This window comes from Cherax quadricarinatus, chromosome 17, assembly GCF_038502225.1.
Source record: "Cherax quadricarinatus isolate ZL_2023a chromosome 17, ASM3850222v1, whole genome shotgun sequence".
Lineage (NCBI taxonomy): Eukaryota > Metazoa > Arthropoda > Malacostraca > Decapoda > Parastacidae > Cherax > Cherax quadricarinatus.
This window is the reverse complement of record NC_091308.1, coordinates 38,810,663-38,835,662: the sequence shown is the minus strand read 5'-3', so window position 1 is coordinate 38,835,662 and position 25,000 is coordinate 38,810,663. Positions and strand designations below refer to the sequence as shown.

Genomic DNA, 25,000 nt, shown 5'->3' with positions numbered 1-25,000 from the left:
ATTATTATTATTATTATTATTATTATTATTATTATTATTATTATTATTTTATTATTATTATTTTATTATTATTCTTATTATTCTCATTATTATTATTATCGTTATTATTTTTATTACTACTACTGCCACTTCTTGTACTGCTACTTCTACCACTGCTACTCCCCTCAGGGAAGGTTCCGTGATGTTGGTGAGGGGCTCTTGATTTAAGGAATTTGATCTGTGCTCCAGTTCCCCGAATTAAGGCTGAATGCCTTCCACATCACTCCCCCAGCCGCTCTATAATTCTACGGGTTTAGCGCTTCCCTTTGATTATAATAATAATAATACCACTACTTGTACTGCTAGGTACTGCTAGGTACTGCTAGGTACTGCTAGATACTGTTAGGTACTGCTAGGTACTGCAAGGTACTGCTAGGTACTGCTAGGTACTGCTAGGTACTGTTAGGTACTGCTAGGTACTGCAAGATACTCATAGGTACTGCTAGGTACTGCTAGGTACTGCTAGGTACTGCTAGGTACTGCTAGGTACTGCTAGGTACTGTTAGGTACTGCTAGGTACTGCAAGGTACTCCTAGGTACTGCTAGGTACTGCTAGGTACTGCTAGGTACTGTTAGGTACTGCTAGGTACTGCTAGGTACTGCTAGGTACTGTTAGGTACTGCTAGGTACTGCAAGGTACTGCTAGGTACTGCTAGGTACTGCTAGGTACTGCTAGGTACTGTTAGGTACTGCTAGGTACTGCAAGGTACTCCTAGGTACTGCTAGGTACTGCTAGTTACTGCTAGGTACTGTTAGGTACTGCTAGGTACTGCTAGGTACTGCTAGGTACTGCTAGGTACTGCTAGGTACTCCTAGGTACTGCTAGGTACTGCTAGGTACTGCTAGGCACTACTAGGTACTGCTAGGTACTGTTAGGTACTGCTAGTTACTGCTAGGTACTGCGAGGTACTGCTAGGTACTTTTAGGTACTGCTAGGTACTACTAGGTACTGCTAGGTACTGCTAGGTACTGCTAGGTACTTCTAGGTACTGTTAGGTACTGCTAGGTACTGCTAGGTACTGCGAGGTACTGCTAGGTACTGTTAGGTACTGCTAGGTACTGCTAGGTACTGCTAGGTACTGCTAGGTACTGCTAAGTACTGTTAGGTACTGCTAGGTACTCCTAGGTACTGCTAGGTACGGCTAGGTACTGTTAGGTACTCTTAGGTACTGCTAGGTACTGCTAGGCACTGTTAGGTACTGCTAGGTACTGTTAGGTACTGCTAGGTACTGTTAGGTACTGCTAGGTACTGCTAGGTACTCCTAGGTACTGCTAGGTACTGCTAGGTACTGCTAGGTACTCCTAGGTACTGCTAGGTACTGCTAGGTACTGTTAGGTACTCCTAGGTACTGCTAGGTACTCCTAGGTACTGCCAGGTACTGCTAGGTACTGCTAGGTACTGCTAGGTACTGCTAGGTACTGCTAGGTACTCCTAGGTACTGCTAGGTACTCCTAGGTACTGCTAGGTACTCCTAGGTACTGCCAGGTACTGTTAGGTACTGCTAGGTACTGCTAGGTACTGCTAGGTACTGCTAGGTACTGCTAGGTACTCCTAGGTACTGCTAGGTACTTCTAGGTACTGCTAGGTACTGTTAGGTTCTGTTAGGTACTGCTAGGTACTGTTAGGTACTGCTAGGTACTGCTAGGTACTGCTAGGTACTCCTAGGTACTGCTAGGTACTGTTAGGTACTGTTAGGTACTGCTAGGTACTGTTAGGTACTGCTAGGTACTCCTAGGTACTGCTAGGTACTGTTAGGTACTGTTAGGTACTGCTAGGTACTGTTAGGTACTGCTAGGTACTCCTAGGTACTCCTAGGTACTGCTAGGTACTGTTAGGTACTGCTAGGTACTGCTAGGTACTCCTAGGTACTGCTAGGTACTGTTAGGTACTCCTAGTTACTGCTAGGTACTGCTAGGTACTGCTAGGTACTCCTAGGTACTGCTAGGTACTGCTACGTACTGCTAGGTAGTGCTAGGTACTGCTAGGTACTGTTAGGTACTGCTAGGTACTGCTAGGTACTGCTAGGTACTGCTAGGTACTGCTAGGTACTCCTAGGTACTCCTAGGTATTACTAGGTACTGCTAGGTACTCCTAGGTACTCCTAGGTACTGCTAAGTACTGCTAGGTACTGCTAGGTACTCCTAGGTACTGCTAGGTACTGCTAGGTACTGCTAGGTACTGCTAGGTACTGCTAGATACTCCTAGGTACTGCTAGGTACTCCTAGGTATTACTAGGTACTGCTAGGTACTGCTAGGTACTGCTAGGTACTGCTAGGTACTGCTAGGTATTACTAGGTACTGCTAGGTACTCCTAGGTACTCCTAGGTACTGCTAGGTACTCCTAGGTATTACTAGGTACTGCTAGGTACTGCTAGGTACTGCTAGGTACTGCTAGGTACTCCTAGGTACTGCTAGATATTCTTAGGTACTGCTAGGTACTCCTAGGTATTACTAGGTACTGCTAGGTACTGCTAGGTACTGCTAGGTACTGCTAGGCACTGCTAGGTACTGCTAGCACTGCTAGGTACTCCTAGGTACTCCTAGGTACTCCTAGGTACTGCTAGGTACTCCTAGGTACTGCTAGGTACTGCTAGGTACTGCTAGGTACTCCTAGGTACTCCTAGGTGCTCCTAGGTACTGCTAGGTACTGCTAGGTACTGCTAGGTACTGCTAGGCACTGCTAGGTACTGCTAGGTACTGCTACGTACTGCTAGGTACTGCTAGGCACTTCTAGGTAATTTGGGGCAACCGGTGTTAAGAAGATTTACCAAGGTCTGTATTCGCCCAGGATTAAACCCGGGGTCTTAGCTTGTCAGAAGTCGCTGCTACAAGCTGTCAATAATGATGTTTTTGTTGTTGTTTCTGGTGTATTGGTCTAAATAATTTAAAACGTAAACGAATTATAAGATTTTATGTATTAGTAAAAACGGACGTGAGGTTATGAGGCGTGACGTATGAGGGTGTGAGGTATGAGGTGTGAAGTATGAGAGCGTGAGTTATGAGGTGTGAAGTATGAGGGTGTGAGGTATGAGGGTGTGAGGCATGAGGGCGTGAGGTATAGGGTGTGAGGTATGAGGTGTGAGGTATGGGGTGTGAGGTATGGGGTGTGAAGTATGAGAGCGTGAGTTATGAGGTGTGAAATATGAGGGTGTGAGGTATGAGGGTGTGAGGCATGAGGGCGTGAGGTATAGGGTGTGAGGTATGAGGTGTGAGGTATGGGGTGTGAGATAGGGGTATGAGGTGTGAGGTATGAGGTGCGAGATAAAAGGTGTGAGGTATGAAGTGTGAGGTATGGGGTGTGAGATATGAGGTGTGAGGTAAGGGGTGTGAGGTATAAAGGTGTGATGACTGGGGTGTGAGGTACGATGTGTGAGGTATGGGGCGTGAGGTATGAGGTGTGTGGTATTAGAGTGTGAGGTATAAGGTGTGAGGTATGGGATGTGAGGTATGAGGTGTGAGGTATGGGGTATGAGATATGAGGTGTGAGGTAAGGGGAGAGAGGTATGAGGTGTGAGGTATGAAGTGTGTAGACTGAGGTGTGAGATATGAGTTGTGAGGTATGAGGTGTGAGGTATGAGGTGTGAGGTATGTGGTGCGAGGAATGAGGTGTGAGGTATGAGGATGTGAGGTATGAGGGTGTGAGGTATGAGGGTGTGAGTTTTGAGGGCGTGAAGTATAGGGTGTGAGGTATGAGGTGTGAGGTATGAGGTGTGAGGTATGCGTGTGAGGTATGTGGTGGGAGGTGTGAGGTATGAGGTGTGAGGTATAAGGTGTGAGGTATGGGGTGCGAGGTATGAAGTGTGAGGTATGGGGTATGAGGTGTGAGGTAAAGGGTGTGAGATAAGGGGTGTGAGGTATGAATTGTGAAGTATGGGGTGTAAGGTATGGGGTGTGAGGTATTAAGGTGTGAGGTATGAGGTGTGGGTACGAGGTGTGAAGTATTAGAGTGTGAGGAGTGAGGTATGAGGTGCTAAGTATTAGGGTGTGAAGTATGAGGTGTGAGTTATTAGGGTGTGAGGTATGAGTTGTGAGTTATTAGGGTGTGAGGTATGTAGTGTGAGGCATGAAGTACGAGGTGTGAGGTATGGGGTGTGAGGTATGGGGTGTGAGGTATGGGGTGTGAGGTATGGGGTGTGAGGTATTATGGTATGAGGTATGAAGTGTGAGGTATGAGGTATAAGGTGTGAAGTATTAGAGTGTGAGGTATTAGGGTGTGAGGTATGGAGTGTGAGGTATGATGTATGAAGTATTAGGGTGTAAAGAATGGGGTGTGAGGTATGATGTGTGAGGTATGAGATGTGAGGTATGAAGTGTGAGGTATGAGATGTGAGGTATGAGGTGTGAGGTATGAGATGTGAGGTATGATATGTGAGGTATGGGGTGTGAGGTATGAGGTGTGAGGTATGAGGTGTGAGGTATGAGATGTGAGGTAATAGGTTGTGAAATATAAGGTGTGATGTATGATATATTAGGGTGTGAGGTATGAAGTGTGTATTACGAAGTGTGAGGTGTGACGTATGAGGTTAAGGTGTGAGGCATGAGAGTGTAAGGTGTGAGGTATGAGTTGAGGTGTGAGGTATGAGGTGTGAATTTTGAGGTGTGAGGTATGGGGTTAATATTTGAGGTATGAGGGTGTGAGGTTAAGGTGTGAGACATGAGGGTGTGAGTTAGATTGAGGTGTGAGGTATGAAATGTGAGATATGAGGTGTGAGGCATGAGTTCTGATGTATTTCAAGATATGAGAAGTGAGGTATGTGAATATATGAGGGATGTGAGGTATAACGTATGAGAGTGTGTATATACGAGGTATGAGGTGTGAGGTATGTGAAGGTATGAATAGTGTAAGGAAATGAGGTATACCTGGAGAGTATTTCGTGGTCAACGCCCGGTCTGTGACCAGGCCTCGCGGTGGATCAGGGCATGATCAACCAGGCTGTTACTGCTGGCCGCACGCAGACTGACGTACGAACCACTGCCCCGCTGATCAGGTGTCTGTTCAGCGCCTTCTTGAAAACAGCCAAGGATCTATTGCTATTCCCTTTTATGTATGCTGGGAGGCAGTTGAGCAGTTTTGGGCCTCTGACACTTATTGCATCTCCTGCCGAGTCTTTTACTCTTGTAAAGAGTGATTTTCGTGTGCAAATTTGGGACTAGTCCCTCTAAGATTTTCCAAGTGTATATTATAATGTATCTTTCTCACCTGCGTTCAGGGAAAACAAGTCAAGGGACTTCAACCATTCCCAGTAATTTGGGCACTCTATAGTACTTATGTGTGCCATGAAAGTTCTCTGTACATTTTCCAGGGCAGCAATTTCGCCGGCCTTGAAAGGGGCCATTAGTGTATAGCAATATTCCAGCCTATAGAGAACAAGCGATTTGAAGAGAATCCTCATAGGCATGGCATCCCTAGTTTTGAAGGTTCTCATTATCCCTCCTATCATTTTCCTAGCAGATGTGATAGGTACATTGTTGTGATCTTTGAAAGTGAGATCCTTTAACATTTTCACTCCCAGGACCTTCATATTAGTTTTTCGCTCTATTGTATGGTTGAAATTTGTCTTATACTCTGATATAGTTTTAATTTCGTTGAGTTTTCCATATCGGAGAAATTGAAATTTCTCTTCACTGAACTTCATATTGTTTTCTGCAGCCCATTTAAAGATTTGATTGATGTCCGCTTGGAGTCTAGCAGTGTTTTCGATAGAAGACACTGTCATGCAAAGTCGGGTGTCATCCGCAAAGGAAGACATGGTACTGCCTATGTGATATATGAGGATGAGGGACAGAATGGGGGCGAGTACTGTGCTTTGTGGAACAGAACTTTTCACTGTAGCCGCCTCAGACTTTATTCTGTTTTTTTATTACCCCTTTGTGTTCTGTTTGTTAGGAAGTTATAGATCCGTCTACCAACTTTTTCTGTTATTCCTCTATCACACATTTCGTGCGCTAATACACCAAGGTCGTACCTCTCGAAGGCTTTCGCAAGGTCTGTGTATACTACATCTGCATTTTGTTTTTCCTCCAGAGCATCCAAGATCTTGTCATAGCGGTCCAGTAGTTGGGATAGGCAGAATCTTCCGTTTTAAACCCATGTTGCCCTGGGTTTTGCAACTGATGAGGTATCTCGGTGGGATGAGAGAGTGGCATTCTTGCTTCTTAGAACCCTTCCAGAGATTTTTTTTTATATGGGACGTGTCTTTAGTTTTTTGCAGTTGCTTTACTGCTACCTTTATGGAGTGGGGGGAAGAAGCTATGTCTGTTGCTTTTAGTGATTGTGTGACCCTGTGTCCATGCTGCCTCTCCATAAAATGCTAAACGTACATGAGAGGGGCTTCTTGCAGTTCTTGATGAACACGGAGCTCCAAATTTCTGGGTCCGTGGCAGAGTGCATGGCCATGTCATTTATTGCTTTTTCAAAGTCTTGTGGTTTTAGGATAATATCACAGATTTTTTAATTAACCAAATTTTGAGTCTCGGTCTTACAAAATTTATTTAGATTGTCCACTCTTAGTCTGGTTAAAGGCTCACTAAACACTGAGTCATAGTGGGACTATAATATCTCACTCATTACTTCGCTGTCATCTGTGTAGTCCCATCTCCTCTAGGCAGGGGTCCAATACTGGATGTTGCTTTTACCTTACTTACATTTGGCATAAGTAAAGAAATATTTTGGTTTTCTTTCAGTTTCATTTATGGCTTTAAGTTCTTCCTGAGTTTCCTGTCCCTGCATGATTCCTAAAACTTAAATTCGATATTTGCTATTTCTCTGACCTGTGTCTCCCTTCGTATTTAGGATATACTGGCCCCTTTCAGCAGCTCTGTGATTCTTCGCCTTCGCCTGTAAAGGGATGGTCTCTGCCTTTCTAGTTTACATCTTTTCTTTCTTTTTCTTAAAGTAATGTGCCTTGAGCAGACCTCAAGTACCACAGAGTTAATACTTTCAAAGCAAAGGTTCGGATCCAAGATGAACAAATGAGGTGTAAGGTATGAGGGTGTGAGGTATTAGGTATGAGGGTGAGAGGTATTAGGTATGAGGGTGTGAGGTATTGTAGATCAATGGTTCAGAGAACCGACAAGTTGATAAATTAGACACATGTGCAACTCTTGGGTATCTTTATTGAGGAAACGTTTCGCCACATAGTGGCTTCATCAGTCCATACAAAGGAGAATCTTGAAGAACAGGAGGAGAATGAGGTAATCAGTCCCTCAGCCTTTAGTCGATGTGGTCAGTCCATCAATCTTGAATAGACTACGGCATAAGTGCGGAGATGGAGCTTATAAACCGTAGGCAGGAGAGGTGCAGCAGTCGTAGGTGTTGTCACATTTGTTCAATGTGGAAGTAGGTCGTGCCCAAGGGTTAGGCAAGCGAAGAATTCAAGATTCTCCTTTGTATGGACTGATGAAGCCACTGTGTGGCGAAACGTTTCCTCAATAAAGATACCCAAGAGTTGCACATGTGTCTAATTTATCAATCAGGGTGTGAGGTATGAGAGTGAGATAATGCTCTAACCTTGGGTCCTGTCCCAGCCCCGTTAGGACTGGCCGCTGAGCCAGCTGCTGTGTTTGTTGAACCGTTGCTGTTCTCGTTGTTGTTGTTGTTGTTGGTGGATGTCTGCTGCTGCTGCTGCTGCTGCTGCTGCGCCTTCTGCTGCGCCAGCCTCTCCTGCTTGCGGAACTTGGCGCGGCGGTTCTGGAACCACACCTGAGGCGAGAGTATGACCCTTCGTTAATGAACCATTCGTCGACTTCCTGATATAATACTCACCAATTGTCGACTTCCTAACATAATAATCAACCATTCGTTGACTTCCTAATATAGTAATGAACCAGTCGTCGACTTCGTAACATAATCAACCAATCGTCGACTTCGTAATAATAATCAACCTATCGTCGACTTCGTAACATAATAATCAAACAATCGTCGACTACCAGACGAATCACTTAACCAGTCGTCGACCTAGATTGAAATTAAGTTTATTAGGCTCAAGTTAGGTTAGCTTAAATTAAGTTAGGTTAGAATGTTCCCTGTAAACAAAATATAATCGAATATAATATATTACAATGCCAATAATTGAAATAAAATAAATCGACATGAAGATTTTGAAGCACCAACAGAAAACGGAGACTCACCCAGCTGACTGTACAGTAGACAGTAGACAGTCAGATAATCACTTTGGACAGTTCATTTGTACATTAGACAGTCAGATAATCACTTCTGAGTGTCTTTTGTATAACAGACAGGCAGATGTTCATGTCGGAATGTCTATTTCAAAATAGACAGCTATCATCTAGCTGTGTATGTCAACGTCACATACTCGACTGTTTAAGACAAAGTGATACACCGATGTTCATCACGAGGACTCGTCCTGTCACATCCGTCCACCAGTCTCTCTCTCTCTCTCTCTCTCTCTCTCTCTCTCTCTCTCTCTCTCTCTCTCTCTCTCTCTCTCTCTCTCTCTCTCTCTCTCTCTCTCTCTCTATCTCTATCTCTATCTCTCTCTATCTCTCTCTCTCTCTCTCTCTCTCTCTCTCTCTCTCTCTCTCTCTCTCTCTCTCTCTCTCTCTCTCTCTCTCTCTCTCTCTCTCTCTCTCTCTCTCTCTCTCTCTCTCTCTCTCTCTCTCTTGATCCCCGTAAGTGGAGATATTCATCTTCGAATCAAACACTGATTATCTCTCGCTCCCCAACCATTGCATATTACAAACAGGTTTAAAGCTTCCCCATGATAATAATGCTAATAATAATAATAATAATAATAATAATAATAATAATAATAATAATAATAATAATAATAATAGCAATAATAGCACTAATAATAATAATAATAATAATAATAATAATAATAATAATAATAATAATAATAATAATAATAATAATAATAATAATAATTGTTATTATTATTATTATTATTATTATTATTATTATTATTATTATTATTATTATTATTATTATTATTATTATTATTATTATTATTATTATTATTATTATTATTATTATTATAATAACAATAACTGTAGTAGGTCCTCCCAGTCACTACCACCATCCCCCCTCCATCACTTCTGCCACTACCTCCACAACCACTTCTCTTTACTACCACTACCTCCACAACCACTTCTCTTTACTGCCACTACCTCCACAACCACTTCTCTTTACTACCATTACCTCCACAACCACTTCTCTTTACTACCACTACCTCCACAACCACTTCTCTTTACTACCATTACCTCCACAACCACTTCTCTTTACTACCACTACCTCCACAACCACTTCTCTTTACTACAATTACCTCCACAACCACTTCTCTTTACTGCCACTACCTCCACAACCACTTCTCTTTACTACCATTACCTCCACAACCACTTCTCTTTACTGCCACTACCTCCACAACCACTTCTCTTTACTACCATTACCTCCACAACCACTTCTCTTTACTACCACTACCTCCACAACCACTTCTCTTTACTGCCACTACCTCCACAACCACTTCTCTTTACTGCCACTACCTCCACAACCACTTCTCTTTACTACCATTACCTCCACAACCACTTCTCTTTACTACCACTACCTCCACAACCACTACTGTTTATTACCACTACCTCCACAACCACTACTCTTTACTACCACTACCTCCACAACCACTTCTCTTTACTACCACTACCTCCACAACCACTACTGTTTATTACCACTACCTCCACAACCACTACTCTTTACTACCACTACCTCCACTACCACTACTCTTTACTACCACTACCTCCACAACCACTTCTCTTTACTGCCACTACCTCCGCAACCACTTCTCTTTACTACCACTGCCTCCACAACCACTACTCTTTATTACCACTGCCTCCACAACCACTACTCTTTACTACCACTACCTCCACAACCACTACTCTTTACTACCACTACCTCCACAACCACTACTCTTTAATACCACTACCTCCACAACCAGTACTCTTTACTACCACTACCTCCACAACCAGTACTCTTTACTACCACTACCTCCACAACCACTACTCTTTACTACCACTACCTCCACAACCACTACTCTTTACTACCACTACCTCCACAACCACTACTCTTTACTACCACTACCTCCACAACCACTTCTCTTTACTACCACTACCTCCACTTCAACTAACCCCACTAACATTGCCTCATCTACCACATCCTTCTCTACTACTACCTCCAACCACTATCACTTCTCTGCATCTACTATCTCCTATACCACTACCTCCTACCACTACCCCCTGTACCTTTTCCACCACTACTCCTGCAGGTCAGATCTATCCTAGCTGTCCTCACCCACTACGATAAATATAAAAGATCTATTCCAAGAAGCAGCATGTATCACCAAGAGGCAGTATGTATCACCAAGAGGCAGTATGTATCACCAAGAGGCAGTATGTATCACCAAGAGGCAACATGTATCACCAAGAGGCAACATGTATCACCAAGAGGCAACATGTATCACCAAGAGGCAGCATGTATCACCAAAAGGCAGCATGTATCGCCAAGAGGCAGTATGTATCACCAAGAGGCAACATGTATCACCAAGAGGCAACATGTATCACCATGAGGCAGCATTATCACCATAGGGAAGTATGTATTACCAAGAAGCAGCATGCATCTCCAAAAATCAGTATGTATCACCAAAAGACAGCATGTATCACTAAGAGGCAACATGCATCACCAAGAGGCAGCATGTATCACAAAGAGGCAGCACGTATCACCAAGAGGCAGTATGTATCACCAAGAGGTATTATGTATCACCAAGAAGTATCATGTATCACCAAGAGGTAACATGTTTCACCATGAGGTATAATGCATCACCAAGAGGCAGGATGTTTCACCAAGAGACAGGATGTATCACCAAGAGGCAGGATGTATCACCAAGAGGCAGGATGTATCACCAAGAGGCAGGATGTATCACCAAGAGGCAGGATGTATCACCAAGAGGTATCATGTATCACCAAGAAGTATCATGTATCACCAAGAGGCAGCATGTATCACCAAGAGGTATCATGTATCACCAAGAGGTATCATGTATCACCAAGAGGCAGCATGTATCACCAAGAGGTATCATGTACCACCAAGAGGTATCATGTATTACCAAGAGGTATCATGTATCACCAAGAGGCAGCATGTATCACCAAGAGGTATCATGTATCACCAAGAGGTATCATGTATCACCAAGAGGTATCATGTATCACCAAGAGGTATCATGTATCACCAAGAAGTATCATGTATCACCAAGAGGTATCATGTATCACCAAGAGGTATCATGTACCACCAAGAGGTATCATGTATCACCAAGAGGCAGCATGTATCATTAAGAGGAAACATGTTTCACCATGAGGTATAATGCCTCATCAAGAGGCAGCATGTATCACCAAGAGGCAGCATGTATCACCAAGAGGCAGCATGTATCACCAAGAGGCAGCATGTATCACCAAGAGGCAGCATGTATCACCAAGAGGCAGCATGTATCACCAAGAGGCAGAATGTATCAACAAGAGGTATTATGTATCACCAAGAGGCAGCATGTATCACCAAAAGGTATCATGTATCACCAAGAGGCAGCAGGTGGGGACGTCACCTAACCTTCCCCTGAGGCGATGGTGCAAGAGAGGGAAAGGTGTAGGAGAGTGAGGGGAGGGGAAGAGAGGGAATAGAAGAGGAGGGGCTGAGTGGAACGGAGAAGGGAGGGGCAGAGAGGAAAAGGACTGAATGGTGGGGGGTAGAGAGGGACAGAGAGTGGAGGGAAAAAGAGGGGAGTGGAGAGGGACAGGCAGGGACTGAGAGGGGAGGGGCAGAGAGAAGGGAAATGACTGAAAGGAGAAGGGTACCGAGGGTAGAGGAGGGAGAGAGGGAGGGCAGGGATGGAGGGTGGGAGGGGCAGAGCCAGGGAGGGGCCGGTCAGCAGGGGTGGGGGGTGGAGGAGGGGAGGAGGGCAGCAGTAACTCGTCCCCCCGCCTCTGGCTGAGTCGCACCCTTAACAGCCTCGTAAACCAGCACAAATAAAACCGACTTTTTCTTCTGCCGCGGCCGCCTGCATAATTCAAGGAGGGGGGAGGGGGAGGGGGTGGGGTATTGGGAGGGGCAGGGGGGTGGGAGGGTGTTAGAGAGAGAGAGAGAGAGAGAGAGAGAGTCAGGGAGAGAAAGTGAGGGAGAGTCTTGAAGAACGAGTGAGTGAGGGGGGAAAAATGTTGGAGTGATGGAGGGCGAGTGGAGGTGGGGGGAGGAAGTGTTGTAGAATGAAGGAGGGAGAAAGAGTCAAGGAGGGCGAATCAGGAAAGGAGGGAGAGTCAGGGAGAAAGTCAGGGAGAGAGTCAGGGAGAGAGGGAGAGAGGGAGAGAGGGAGAGAGGGAGAGAGGGAGAGTCAGGAAGAAAGGGAGGGAGGGAGAGGGAGTCATGGAGAATGGGAGGTAGGGTCAGGGAGGGAGGGAGGGAGGGAGATTCAAGGAGAAAGAAAGAGGGAGAGTCAGGGAGAAAAGGAGGGAAGGAGGGAGGGAGGGACATGAACAATCTTCCACTTAACAATTGAAACACCGAACGAAGCTATTGTTTTTAACTGCCTAATTCACCCCTGATTGGGTAGTTCATCCCGCTGATTGGGTAGTTCAGCCCCCCCTGATTGGGTAGTTCAGCCCCCTGAATGGGTAGTTCAGCCCCCCTGATTGGGTAGTTCAGCCCCCTGAATGGGTAGTTCAGCCCCCTGATTGGGTAGTTTTGCATCCCTAAGTATATAAACTGGGTTTGTATCTCTGTTCGTGTGTATTCACTGAGAGCAACAGTGTATATACAACTTCAACTGTTTACCTCACGATATAGAAAGTTTGCAAGTGACGTCACAGGGTGAGTGTCCGCCATATTGGCGGTCAAGTCATGTGTTTCCCTTTCACGAGTCTCAATACAACAGAGATATTTGAAGCATATTGCTGTACAATTATTATTACTAATACTACTACTACTACTACTGCTACTACTACTCTTACTACTACTACTACTCTTTCTGCTATTGCTATTACTATTACTACTACTACTTTTACTGCTGCTACTATTAATGTTTCTAATATAACTGCTGCTATTATTACTACTAATATTATTGTTACTACTACTGCTACTGATACTACTGTTGTTACTAATATTACTACTACTACTACTATTAATACTACTACTGTGACTACTACCACTATCGCTACTACTACAATTACTGCTAGTACTGCAGTTACAACTTCTAATATACTACTAAAAATAATCTACTACGCTACACCACCACACCACCACCACTACCACCACACCACGCCACTACCACGCCACCACCACCCCACCGCACCACTGCCACTACGTTACTACTACTACTACTACACCACCACCGCCACCACCACTACCACCACCACCACCATCCACCGCCGCCGCCGCCGCCACCACACCACCGCTACCACCGCCACCACCGCTACCACCACTACCACCACCACCACTGCCGCCATTACGCTACCACCGTTACCACCATTACCACCACCACCACCACCACCAATTAGCACCACTGCCACCACCACACCACAACCACCACCGCCGTTCCCACCACTGTTACCACCATTACCACCACCCCACTTTACCACTACACCACCGCTGCCGCCACCACCGTTCACCACTACCACCACCACCACCTACCACACTAACACCACTACCACCATTCCAGCACCTACCACCACACAACCACACCACCGCTACCACTGCTACCACTGCCACTCGCCATACTCACTACCACCACTTCCACTACCACCACATCACCACCATCCACTACCACCACTACCACCACTACCACCACTACTACCACCACTGGCCACCACCACCACCACTCCACTCTGCCACCTACCACTACTCATTACCATGCTGCCACCACTACACCACCACAACCACCACCACACCGCCACCACTGCACTGCTACTCTGCACCACTACCACCATTACTACCACCACTCACCACTACCACCACAACACCACCACTACCTACATTGCCACCACCGCCACCTGCACCACTACCTACCACTACCATCACTACTACTACTAACAAACCCCACCACCGCCTGCTGCTACCACTGTTACCACCACTCACCACCAACACTACCACCACTACCACCACCAGTACCACCACCACCTAGCACCACTACCACTAGCACCTACTCACCACCACTACTACTCACACCAATTAGCCACCACTACCACCACCACCACTACCACTACCACTACTACCACCACCACCACCCCACTCACCACCACCACCACCACCACCTACTCCACCACTAGCACCACCACCACCACCACTCCACCACCACCAGCACCACCCTACTACTACTACTACTACTACTACTACTACTACTAGTACTACTACTCATAAAAATAACATTAATAACAATAGGAAGAAATTAAATATGAATATGAAAATTCCGAGACACTGATATTTGAACTTTTATCAGTATTGTGTTGACAGTGAAGCAGTCCTGTTTATCCGACGTTCCTTATAGAACTCTTTTAAGCGGATGTTTCTATTTACGTTATTTATCTTAGGTTTGTTGGGATGCGTGCGCCATGCACCTCACTCCGCCCCGTGTGTACTCACCTAGTTGTACTCACCTAGTTGAGGTTGCAGGGGTCGAGTCCGAGCTCCTGGCCCCGCCTCTTCACTGGTCGCTACTAGGTCACTCTCCCTGAACCGTGAGCTTTATCATACCTCTGCTTAAAGCTATGTATGGATTCTGCCTCCACTACTTCGCTTCCCAAACTATTCCACTTCCTGACTACTTTGTGGCTGAAGAAATACTTCCTAACATCCCTGTGATTCATCTGTGTCTTCATCTTCCAACTGTGTCCCATCTCTGAAGTATCCTGCCTTTGTCCACCTTGTCAATTCCTCTCAGTATTTTGTATGTCGTTATCATGTCCCCCCTATCTCTCCTGTCCTTCAGTGTCGTCAGGTTGATTTTCCTTAACCTCTCCTCGTAGAACATACCTCTTAGCTCTGGGACTAGTCTTGTTGCAAACCTTTGCACTTTCTCTAGTTTCTTTACGTGCTTGGCTAGGTGTGGGTTCTAGACTGGTGCCGCATACTCCAATATGGGCCTAACGTACACGGTGTACAGGGTCCTGAACGATTCCTTATTAAGATGTCGGAGTACACATAGCGCCTTTGCTCCCTCTCTCAAGACCCATGGAGAGATGTTATCCGGCCCATGTATCTAGCTCACTCAGAAGCCTCTTCACTTCTTCCTCGGTTGTGTGTACTGTGTCCAGCACTTGGTGGTGTACCCCACCTCTCCGTCTTTCTGGAGCCCCTTCTGTCTCCTCTGTGAACACTTCTTTGAATCTCTTGTTGAGTTCCTCACATACTTCACGGTCATTTCTTGTTGTCTCTCCTCTTTCCTTCCTTAGCCTGGTTACCTGGTCCTTGACTGCTGTTTTCCTCCTGATGTGGCTGTATAACAGCTTCGGGTCAGATTTGGCTTTCGCTGCTATGTCGTTTTCATATTGTCGTTGGGCCTCCCTTCTTATCTGTGCATATTCATTTCTGGCTCTACGACTGCTCTCCTTATTCTCCTGGGTCCTTTGCCTTCTATATTTCTTCCATTCCCTAGCACACTTGGTTTTTTGCCTCCCTGCACCTTTGGGTGAACAATGGGCTCATTCTGGCTTTCTCATAATTACTGTTACCCTTTGGTGTGTGTGTGTGTGTGTGTGTGTGTGTGTGTGTGTGTGTGTGTGTGTGTGTGTGTGTGTGTGTGTGTGTGTGTGTGTGTGTGTGTGTGTGTGTGTGTGTGCGTGTGTGTGTGTGTGTGCGTGTGTGTGTGTGTGTGTAACATATCCCTGCGAACCACTGCCATGTTTGTTCTACATATTCATGTCTTGGTCTCCTGATGTTTGGTGGTGAGTTGTAAATCTTTGTTACCACCACTTTGTGTCCCCGTGCCTTGATTGTACCCACTAGCTGAGTATGTGGTGCCAACCTGTGCTCCAGCAGGAACTGGGTGTGTATGCTGCCAACCTGTGCTCCAGCAGGAGCTGGGTGTGTGTGGTGCCAACCTGTGCTCCAGCAGGTGCTGGGTGTGTGTGTGGTGCCAGCCTGTGCTCCAGCAGGTGCTGGGTGTGTGTGTGTGGTGCCAACCTGTGCTCCAGTAGGTGCTGGGTGTGTGTGTGGTGCCAACCTGTGCTCCAGCAGGTGCTGGGAGTGTGTGGTGCCAACCTGTGCTCCAACAGCTACTGGGTGTGTGTGGTGCCAACCTGTGCTCCAGCAGGTGCTGGGTGTGTGTGTGGTGCCAGCCTGTGCTCCAGCAGGTGCTGGGTGTGTGTGTGTGGTGCCAACCTGTGCTCCAGTAGGTGCTGGGTGTGTGTGTGGTGCCAACCTGTGCTCCAGCAGGTGCTGGGAGTGTGTGGTGCCAACCTGTGCTCCAACAGCTACTGGGTGTGTGTGGTGCCAACCTGTGCTCCAGCAGGTGCTGGGTGTGTGTGTGGTGCCAGCCTGTGCTCCAGCAGGTGCTGGGTGTGTGTGTGTGGTGCCAACCTGTGCTCCAGTAGGTGCTGGGTGTGTGTGTGGTGCCAACCTGTGCTCCAGCAGGTGCTGGGTGTGTGTGGTGCCAACCTGTGCTCCAGCAGGTGCTGGGTGTGTGTGGTGCCAACCTGTGCTCCAACAGCTACTGGGTGTGTGTGGTGCCAACCTGTGCTCCAACAGGTGCTGGGTGTGTGTGTGTGGTGCCAACCTGTGCTCCAGCAGGTGCTGGGTGTGTGTGTGGTGCCAACCTGTGCTCCAATAGGTGCTGGGTGTGTGTGTGGTGCCAACCTGTGCTCCAGCAGGTGCTGGGTGTGTGTGCTGATAACCTGTGCTCAGCAGGAGCTGGGTGTGTGCTGCAAACCTGTGCTCCAGCAAGTACTGGGTGTCTGTGGTGCCAACCTGTGCTCCAGCAGGTACTGGGTGTGTGTGGTGCCAACCTGTGCTCCAGCAGCTACTGGGTGTGTGTGGTGCCAACCTGTACTCTAGGAGGTGCTGGGTGTGTGTGGTGCCAACTTGTGTTCCAGCAGGTGCTGGGTGGTTGTGGTGCCAGAATGTGCTCCATCAGGTGCTGGGTGTGTGTGGTGCCAACCTGTGCTCCAGCAGGTGCTGGGTGTGTGTGGTGCCAGCCTGTGCTCCATCAGGTGCTGGGTGTGTGTAGTGCCAACCTGAGCTGCAGCAGGTTCTGGGTGTGCGTGGTGCCAACCTGTGCTCCAGCAGGTGCTGGGTATGTGTGGTGCCAACTTGTGTTCCAGCAGGTGCTGGGTGTGTGTAGTGCCAACCTGTGCTCCAGCAGATGCTAGGTGTGTGTGGTGCCAACATGTGTTCCAACAGAAGCTGGGTGTGTGGTGCCAACCTGTGTGCTCCACAAGGTGCTGGGTGTGTGTGGTGCCAAGCTGTGCTCTAGCAGATGCTGGGTGTGTGTGGTACCAACCTGTGTGCTCCTCCAGTTGCTGAGTGTGTGTGGTGCCAACCTGTGCTCCAGCAGGTGCTGGGTGTATGTGGTGCCAACCTGTGCTCCAGCAGGTGCTTGGTGTGTTTGGTGCCGACCTGTGTTCCAACAGGTGCTGGGCGTGTGTGGTGCCAACCTGTGTGCTCCTGCAGGTGCTGGGTGTGTGTGGTGCCAACCTGTGCTCCAGCAGGTGCTGGGTGTGTGTGGTGCCAACCTGTGTGCTCCACCAGGTGCTGGGTGTATGTGGTGCCAACCTGTGCTCCAGCAGGTGCTGGGTGTATGTGGTGCCAACCAGTGTTCCAGCAGGTGCTGGGTGTGTGTGGTGCCAACTTGTGCTCCAGCAGTCACTGAGACTGTGTAGTGCCAACGTGTGCTCCAGAAGGTGCTGGGTGTGTGTGGTGCCAACCTGTGCTCCAGCAGGTGCTGGGTGTGTGTGGTACCAGCCTGTGCTCCAGCAGGTGCTGGGTGTGCGTGGTGCCAACTTGTGCTCCAGCAGGTGCTGGGTGTGTGTGGTGCCAACCTCTGCTCCAGCAGGTGCTGGGTGTGTGTGGTGCCAACTTGTGCTCCAGCAGTCACTGAGAGTGTGTCGTGCCAACTTGTGCTCCAGCAGGTGCTGGGTGTGTGTGGTGGCAACCTGTGCTCCAGCAGTCACTGAGAGTGTGTCGTGCCAACTTGTGCTCCAGCAGGTGCTGGGTGTGTGTGGTGCCAACCTGTGCTCCAGCAGGTGCTGGGTGTTTGTGGTGCTAACCTGTTCTCCAGCAGGTGTTGGGTGTGTGCGGTGCCAACCTGTGCTCCAGCAGGTGCTGGGTGTGTGTGTGGTGCCAACCTGTGCTCCAGCAGGTGTTGTGTGTGTGGTGCCAGCCTGTGCTCCAGCAGGTGTTGTGTGTGTGGTGCCATCCTGTGCTCCAGCAGGTGCTGTGTGTGTGGTGCCAGCCTGTGCTCCAGCAGGTGCTGGGTGTGTGTGGTGCCAACCTGTGCTTCAGCAGGTGTTGGGTGTGTGTCGTGCCAACTTGTGCTCCAGCAGGTATTGGGTGTATGTGGTGCCATCTTGTGCTCTAGCAGTTGCTGGGTGTTTGTCGTGCCAACTTGTGCTCCAGCAGGTACTGGATGTATGTGGTGCCAACTTGTGCTCCAGCAGGTATTGGGTGTATGTGGTGCCATCCTGTGCTCTAGCAGTTGCTGGGTGTTTGTCGTGCCAACTTGTGCTCCAGCAGGTACTGGGTGTGTGTGGTGCCAACCTGTGCTCCAGTAGGTATTAGGTGTGTGTGGTGCCATCCTGTGGTTCAGCAGGTGCTGGGTGTGTGTGGTGCCAACCTGTGCTCCAGCAGGTGCTGGGTGTGTGTGGTGCCAACCTGTGCTCCACCAGGTGCTGTGTGTGTGTGTGTGGTGCCAACTTGTGCTCCAGCAGGTATTTCGTGTGTGTGGTGGAATCCTGTGCTCCAGCAGGTGCTGGGTGTGTGTTGTGCCAGCCTGTGTTCCAGCATGTGCTGGGTGTGTGTGTGTGTGGTGCCAACCTGTGCTTCAGTAGGTGCTGAGCGTGTGGTGCGAACTTGTGTTCCAGGAGGTATTAGGTGTGTTTGGTGCCATCCTGTGCTCCAGCAGGTGCTGGGTGTTTGTGGTGCTAACGTGTGCTCCAGCAGGTGCTGGGTGTTTGTGGTGCCAACCTGTGTTCCAGCAGGTGCTGGGTGTGTGTGGTGCCAACCTTTTCTCCAGCAGGTGCTGGGTGTGTGTGTTCTCCAGCAGGTGCTGGGTGTGTGTGTTCTCCAGCAGGTGCTGGGTGTGTGTAGTGCCAACTTGTGCTCCAGCAGGTATTGGGTGTATGTGGTGCCAACTTGTGCTCCAGCAGGTATTGGGTGTATGTGGTGCCAACTTGTGCTCCAGCAGGTGCTGGGTGTGTGTGGTGCCAACTTGTGCGCCAGCAGGTGCTGGGTGTGTGTGGTGCCAACTTGTGCGCCAGCAGGTGCTGGGTGTGTGGTGCCAACTTGTGCGCCAGCAGGTGCTGGGTGTGTGTGGTGCCAACTTGTGCTCCAGCAGGTGCTGGGGATATAGAGTGATCACGACTGTGCTCTGTAGTGAGCTCTTGGTCTCCGTATACGACTGTTGCCATAAATCTTCACGAAAATAGAATCAATTGAAACTGACGATCAGCGTCTTCCATGAGGTCTTCCGTCGGTATCAAGACTGTCAGTAACTTTCTTCGGATTTACAGTGAAAGCTTGGTGCTCGGCCACCCTGGTGAATAGAGAAGTTACTTTGTAACTGGTGATCTTCTTAGTACTCACGTTAAAGTCGTAAACTCTGCATAAAAAATTCTAATGAAAGTTGTCCCGAAAGCAGGACAGGTTTTTCCCAACATCTTGGAGAAGTGACTTGCTAGGCCTCCCAGCTGGTGTGTGTGGGGGATAGTGGGGGTCGCTCTGAGTGCCTGAAGTGATGATAACTGAGACACTTGTGCAACATTTGGGGTATCTTTAGTACATCAATCTTGACGGACAGAACGCATGGACTCTAGGCTGAGTGACTGATTGCCTTAAACTCCACCCTATCTTCAACCTTTCTCTGTATTGAACTGAAGAAGCCACTGGCTGACGAAACGTTTCCAGAATAAAGATTCCCAAAATGTTGCACAAGTGTCTCATTTATGAACTTGTCGGTTTTCTACACCATTTCTTCACATTTTGAGGTGATGGATCTAAGAGGTATCCAAGTCTGGTGTTGGTGTGTCTTACGCAAGTTATACGGATCGGCCTCGGGCTTCCTAGAAGCAAGTAAATGATTTTCTTGCTCTACTATGTCCGACTGGGTCTCTGTCTGATTTTGGAAATTAATAGTTAACCTCAGAGTCGGAAGAGTGGTTGATATGTATCCTTGTAATGCGGAAGGTCCCATCTCTCAGACACAGTCTTTCCGTCTTGAAACTCATCATCTCGCCTCCACTGTACGCTGTGGTGACGATGATGGATTTATAACCAGCCAGGAAGGGCCGCCCTCCAAGTATCGTCAGTGTGGACGGTAATAAGACCATCACTTAGCCCAGCTGTTCCTCTCACAGCACCTGACCACCGCCGCTATATTTATTGCCATACTTTTATTCTCTTTACGGGACTCTTAAAGTCCCCTTTATAAGTCTTGAAACCTGAATTCGAGACTGATAATCATCATTTTTACCTAAATTATCTAGCAGAGAGGAAACATAGACTTTAGATATAGAGAGCATCTAGGCCTACTAAAATAAGAGTTTCCGAAATTGGCAGAGCTTTCTTATAGACAACTTGGATGAGAAAGTCATTCCAAAGTCCTTCCCTATACATCTTGCTGACACTAATCCCCCCCTTGTCTCCCTTAAGGAATGCATGGAATGCATGCGTGTGCCTTACAGAGCACACGCCACCAGGAACTCAATGCCAGCTAACAGCCATCCCCAAGAACTCAACGCCAGCTGACAGCCACCACCAAGAACTCAGCACCAGCTTACAGCCATCACCAAGAACTCAGCGCCGGCTGACAACTGTCTCAAGAAGTCAGCGCCAGCTTACAACAATCACCCCAGAGCACCCTTGTCACACCTTGCAACCAGCCCTCTCATATATTACCCAATTGTGCTGCTAAAAGCAAAACCACAGTAGCCGACTAAATTTCTATCATTTATCACTACTCATGATCTAGCATCAGGAAACTATCAAAAAAAAAAAACACTCCGTAAAAGGAAATCCTCGTCAGGATGTACACTATTCTATTGCAGGACATGTGACAAAATATGTTAAGGAAAACTTGTACAAATCTTGTACATCGTAAGAAGAGACAATGAAGCGGGTTTCAGTACGGCGAACGCTGTGATGGCCCTATAAACCTCACAACAACAACAACACCAAAAAGAAGAAAAGAACAAATCCTGAAGTGTTTGACTTTCATTCTTCAAACAACTCACGAGGGACAACGTGGATAACACCTGAGTCATCCATCGCAGCACCTGTGCTATCCATCGCAGCGCTTGTATCATTCATCGCAGCACCTGTGTCATCATCGCAGCGCATGTGTCATCCGTCGTACCACCTGTATCATCCATCGCAGCACCAGTGAACCCCTCTTGAACTTCCGTAATGCCATGCAAGCCATCAATGAATGAGAACAACGCAGATGCTGCCTACACACATCGCTCATCGCTAATACCAACGCCATGATTTAAAATACACGAAACATCCTCTCCGAAATATTCCGAGATGTTTACAGTCGGTTTATTACCGTACTCACGAAACGCAAATAAGTTTACTGAATAACAAAATTCCTAAATTTGTAGGCAAACGCTGTAAATATATAAAGAGGAAAGAGTCAGCCTTCAGAGTATACACGCTGAGAGGCTACATTATTGTCTTTATTGTCTTTAATGCGGATTAACGTATCGTTGACCGGTGGTTCACAGTTGACCTACAGTCTCAGTGATGCTTATGTACACGATAGACTTTTTAACTTGTCAGACCAACTAGCTAAACTGCAAATTTATAAAAGAAGTTAAAAAATAAACAAATATGTTTACACACTGGTGACAATGGTCAAGACAAAGAAATACGAGAATCTGATTAGAAAATATTCGAAATTTGTAAGTGAAAGTACACACTAGAGTAGTGAACGTTTCCAAAGGTCATTCACACTATAGTGAAAGTTTTCAATGGATATATACACACACTAGAGAAGCGAAAGTTTTCAATGGACATACACACTAGAGTAGTGAAAGTTTTTAGTGAATATACACATTAGAATAGTGAAAGTTTGCAGTGGGTCTATGTACTAAATTAGTGAAAGTTTTCAGTGGGTCTATGTACTAGAGTAGTGAAAGTTTTCAGTGGGTCTATGTACTAGAGTAGTGAAAGTTTTCAATGGGTCTATGTACTAAATTAGTGAAAGTTTTCAGTGGGTCTATGTACTAGAGTAGTGAAAGTTTTCAATGGGTCTATGTACTAGAGTAGTGAAAGTTTTCAGTGGGTCTATGTACTAGAATAGTGAAAGTTTTCAATGGGTCTATGTACTAGAGTAGTGAAAGTTTTCAATGGGTCTATGTACTAGAGTAGTGAAAGTTTTCAGTGGGTCTATGTACTAGAATAGTGAAAGTTTTCAATGGGTCTATGTACTAGAGTAGTGAAAGTTTTCAATGGGTCTATGTACTAGAGTAGTGAAAGTTTTCAATGGGTCTATGTACTAGAGTAGTGAAAGTTTTCAGTGGGTCTATGTACTAGAGTAGTGAAAGTTTTCAATGGGTCTATGTACTAGAGTAGTGAAAGTTTTCAGTGGGTCTATGTACTAGAATAGTGAAAGTTTTCAATGGGTCTATGTACTAGAGTAGTGAAAGTTTTCAATGGGTCTATGTACTAGAGTAGTGAAAGTTTTCAGTGGGTCTATGTACTAGAATAGTGAAAGTTTTCAATGGGTCTATGTACTAGAGTAGTGAAAGTTTTCAATGGGTCTATGTACTAGAGTAGTGAAAGTTTTCAATGGGTCTATGTACTAGAGTAGTGAAAGTTTTCAATGGGTCTATGTACTAGAGTAGTGAAAGTTTTCAATGGGTCTATGTACTAGAGTAGTGAAAGTTTTCAGTGGGTCTATGTACTAGAGTAGTGAAAGTTTTCAGTGGGTCTATGTACTAGAGTAGTGAAAGTTTTCAATGGGTCTATGTACTAGAGTAGTGAAAGTTTTCAATGGGTCTATGTACTAGAGTAGTGAAAGTTTTCAGTGGGTCTATGTACTAGAGTAGTGAAAGTTTTACAGACCGTCCAAGTTTACGATATTTAGAACATTCTTAATGCTCGTGCAGATTACAGATGTGAATATTTTTGATACATGTGTACACGACAGAGGTGAAAGCATTTAATGTGTATATACAGTACATTAGAGGTGAAAAACTTTTCAACTAGCAGGTGTGCAACAGGTATGAAAGTTGCCAGTGGTATGTATACAACAGTTATGAAAGTCACATTCATGTGTGTGTGTTTCAGAGGTGTGAAAAACATTTTTACTGTGCGTGTGCTACAGGTGAGAAAATCTTTAATGCTCGGGTATATTACAGGTGTGAAAGCTTTCAGTGTGTGTGTGTGTGTGTGTGTGTGTGTGTGTGTGTGTGTGTGTGTGTGTCTGTGTGTGTGTGTGTGTACTCACCTAGTTGTACTCACCTAGTTGAGGTTGCAGGGGTCGAGCCCTAGCTCCTGGCCCCGCCTCTTCACTGGTCGCTACTAGGTCACTCTCCTTGAACCGTGAGCTTTATCATACCTCTGCTTAAAGCTATGTATGGATTCTGCCTCCACTACTTCGCTTCCCAAACTATTCCACTTCCTGACTACTCTGTGGCTGAAGAAATACTTCCCAACATCCCTGTGATTCATCTGTGTCTTCAACTTCCAACTGTGTCCCATCTCTGGAACATCCTGTCTTTGTCCAACTTGTCAATTCCTCTCAGTATTTTGTATGTCGTTATCATGTCCCCCCTATCTCTCCTGTAGTGTGTGCTTCAGGTGAAAAAGAGTTGTATTCATAATGTTGTCACAGCAGAGAAAGTGTTGCCAGCACTCTGATGAGTGTCACAGCAGAGAAAGTGTTGCCAGCACTCTGATGAGTATCACAGCAGAGAAAGTGTTGCCAGCACTCTGATGAGTGTCACAGCAGAGAAAGTGTTGCGAGCACTCTGATGAGTGTCACAGCAGAGAAAGTGTTGCCAGCACTCTGATGAGTGTCACAGCAGAGAAAGTGTTGCCAGCACTCTGATGAGTGTCACAGCAGAGAAAGTGTTGCCAGCACTCTGATGAGTGTCACAGCAGAGAAAGTGTTGCCAGCACTCTGATGAGTGTCACAGCAGAGAAAGTGTTGCCAGCACTCTGATGAGTGTCACAGCAGAGAAAGTGTTGCCAGCACTCTGATAAGTGTCACAGCAGAGAAAGTGTTGCCAGCACTCTGATAAGTGTCACAGCAGAGAAAGTGTTGCCAGCACTCTGACGAGTGTCACAGCAGAGAAAGTGTTGCCAGCACTCTGATGAGTGTCACGGCAGAGAAAATGTTGCCAGCACTCAGATAAGTGTCACGGCAGAGAAAGTGTTGCCAGCACTCTGATGAGTGTCACGGCAGAGAAAGTGTTGCCAGCACTCTGATGAGTGTCACAGCAGAGAAAGTGTTGCCAGCACTCTGACGAGTGTCACGGCAGAGAAAGTGTTGCCAGCACTCTGATGAGTGTCACAGCAGAGAAAGTGTTGCCAGCACTCTGATGAGTGTCACAGCAGAGAAAGTGTTGCCAGCACTCTGATGAGTGTCACAACAGTAGAAGTGTTGCCAGCACTCTGATGAGTGTCACAGCAGAGAAATTGTTGCCAGCACTCTGATGAGTGTCACAACAGTAGAAGTGTTGCCAGCACTCTGATGAGTATCACAACAGAAGAAGTGTTGCCAGCACTCTGATGAGTGTCACAGCAGAGAAATTGTTGCCAGCACT

At 46.8% G+C, this 25,000-nt stretch overlaps 1 protein-coding gene across 1 annotated transcript in view; it reads right to left on the bottom strand.

The window, feature by feature from the left end:
• The window catches only part of LOC128686474 (paired mesoderm homeobox protein 2B-like), a 539,888-nt gene that overhangs the window by 66,769 nt on the left and 448,119 nt on the right, over positions 1–25,000 (bottom strand). Inside the window, exon 5 of the mRNA XM_070086010.1 lies at positions 7,551–7,742. Coding sequence (XP_069942111.1) covers positions 7,551–7,742 — 192 coding nt within the window. The remainder of the gene's footprint in view (positions 1–7,550; positions 7,743–25,000) is intronic.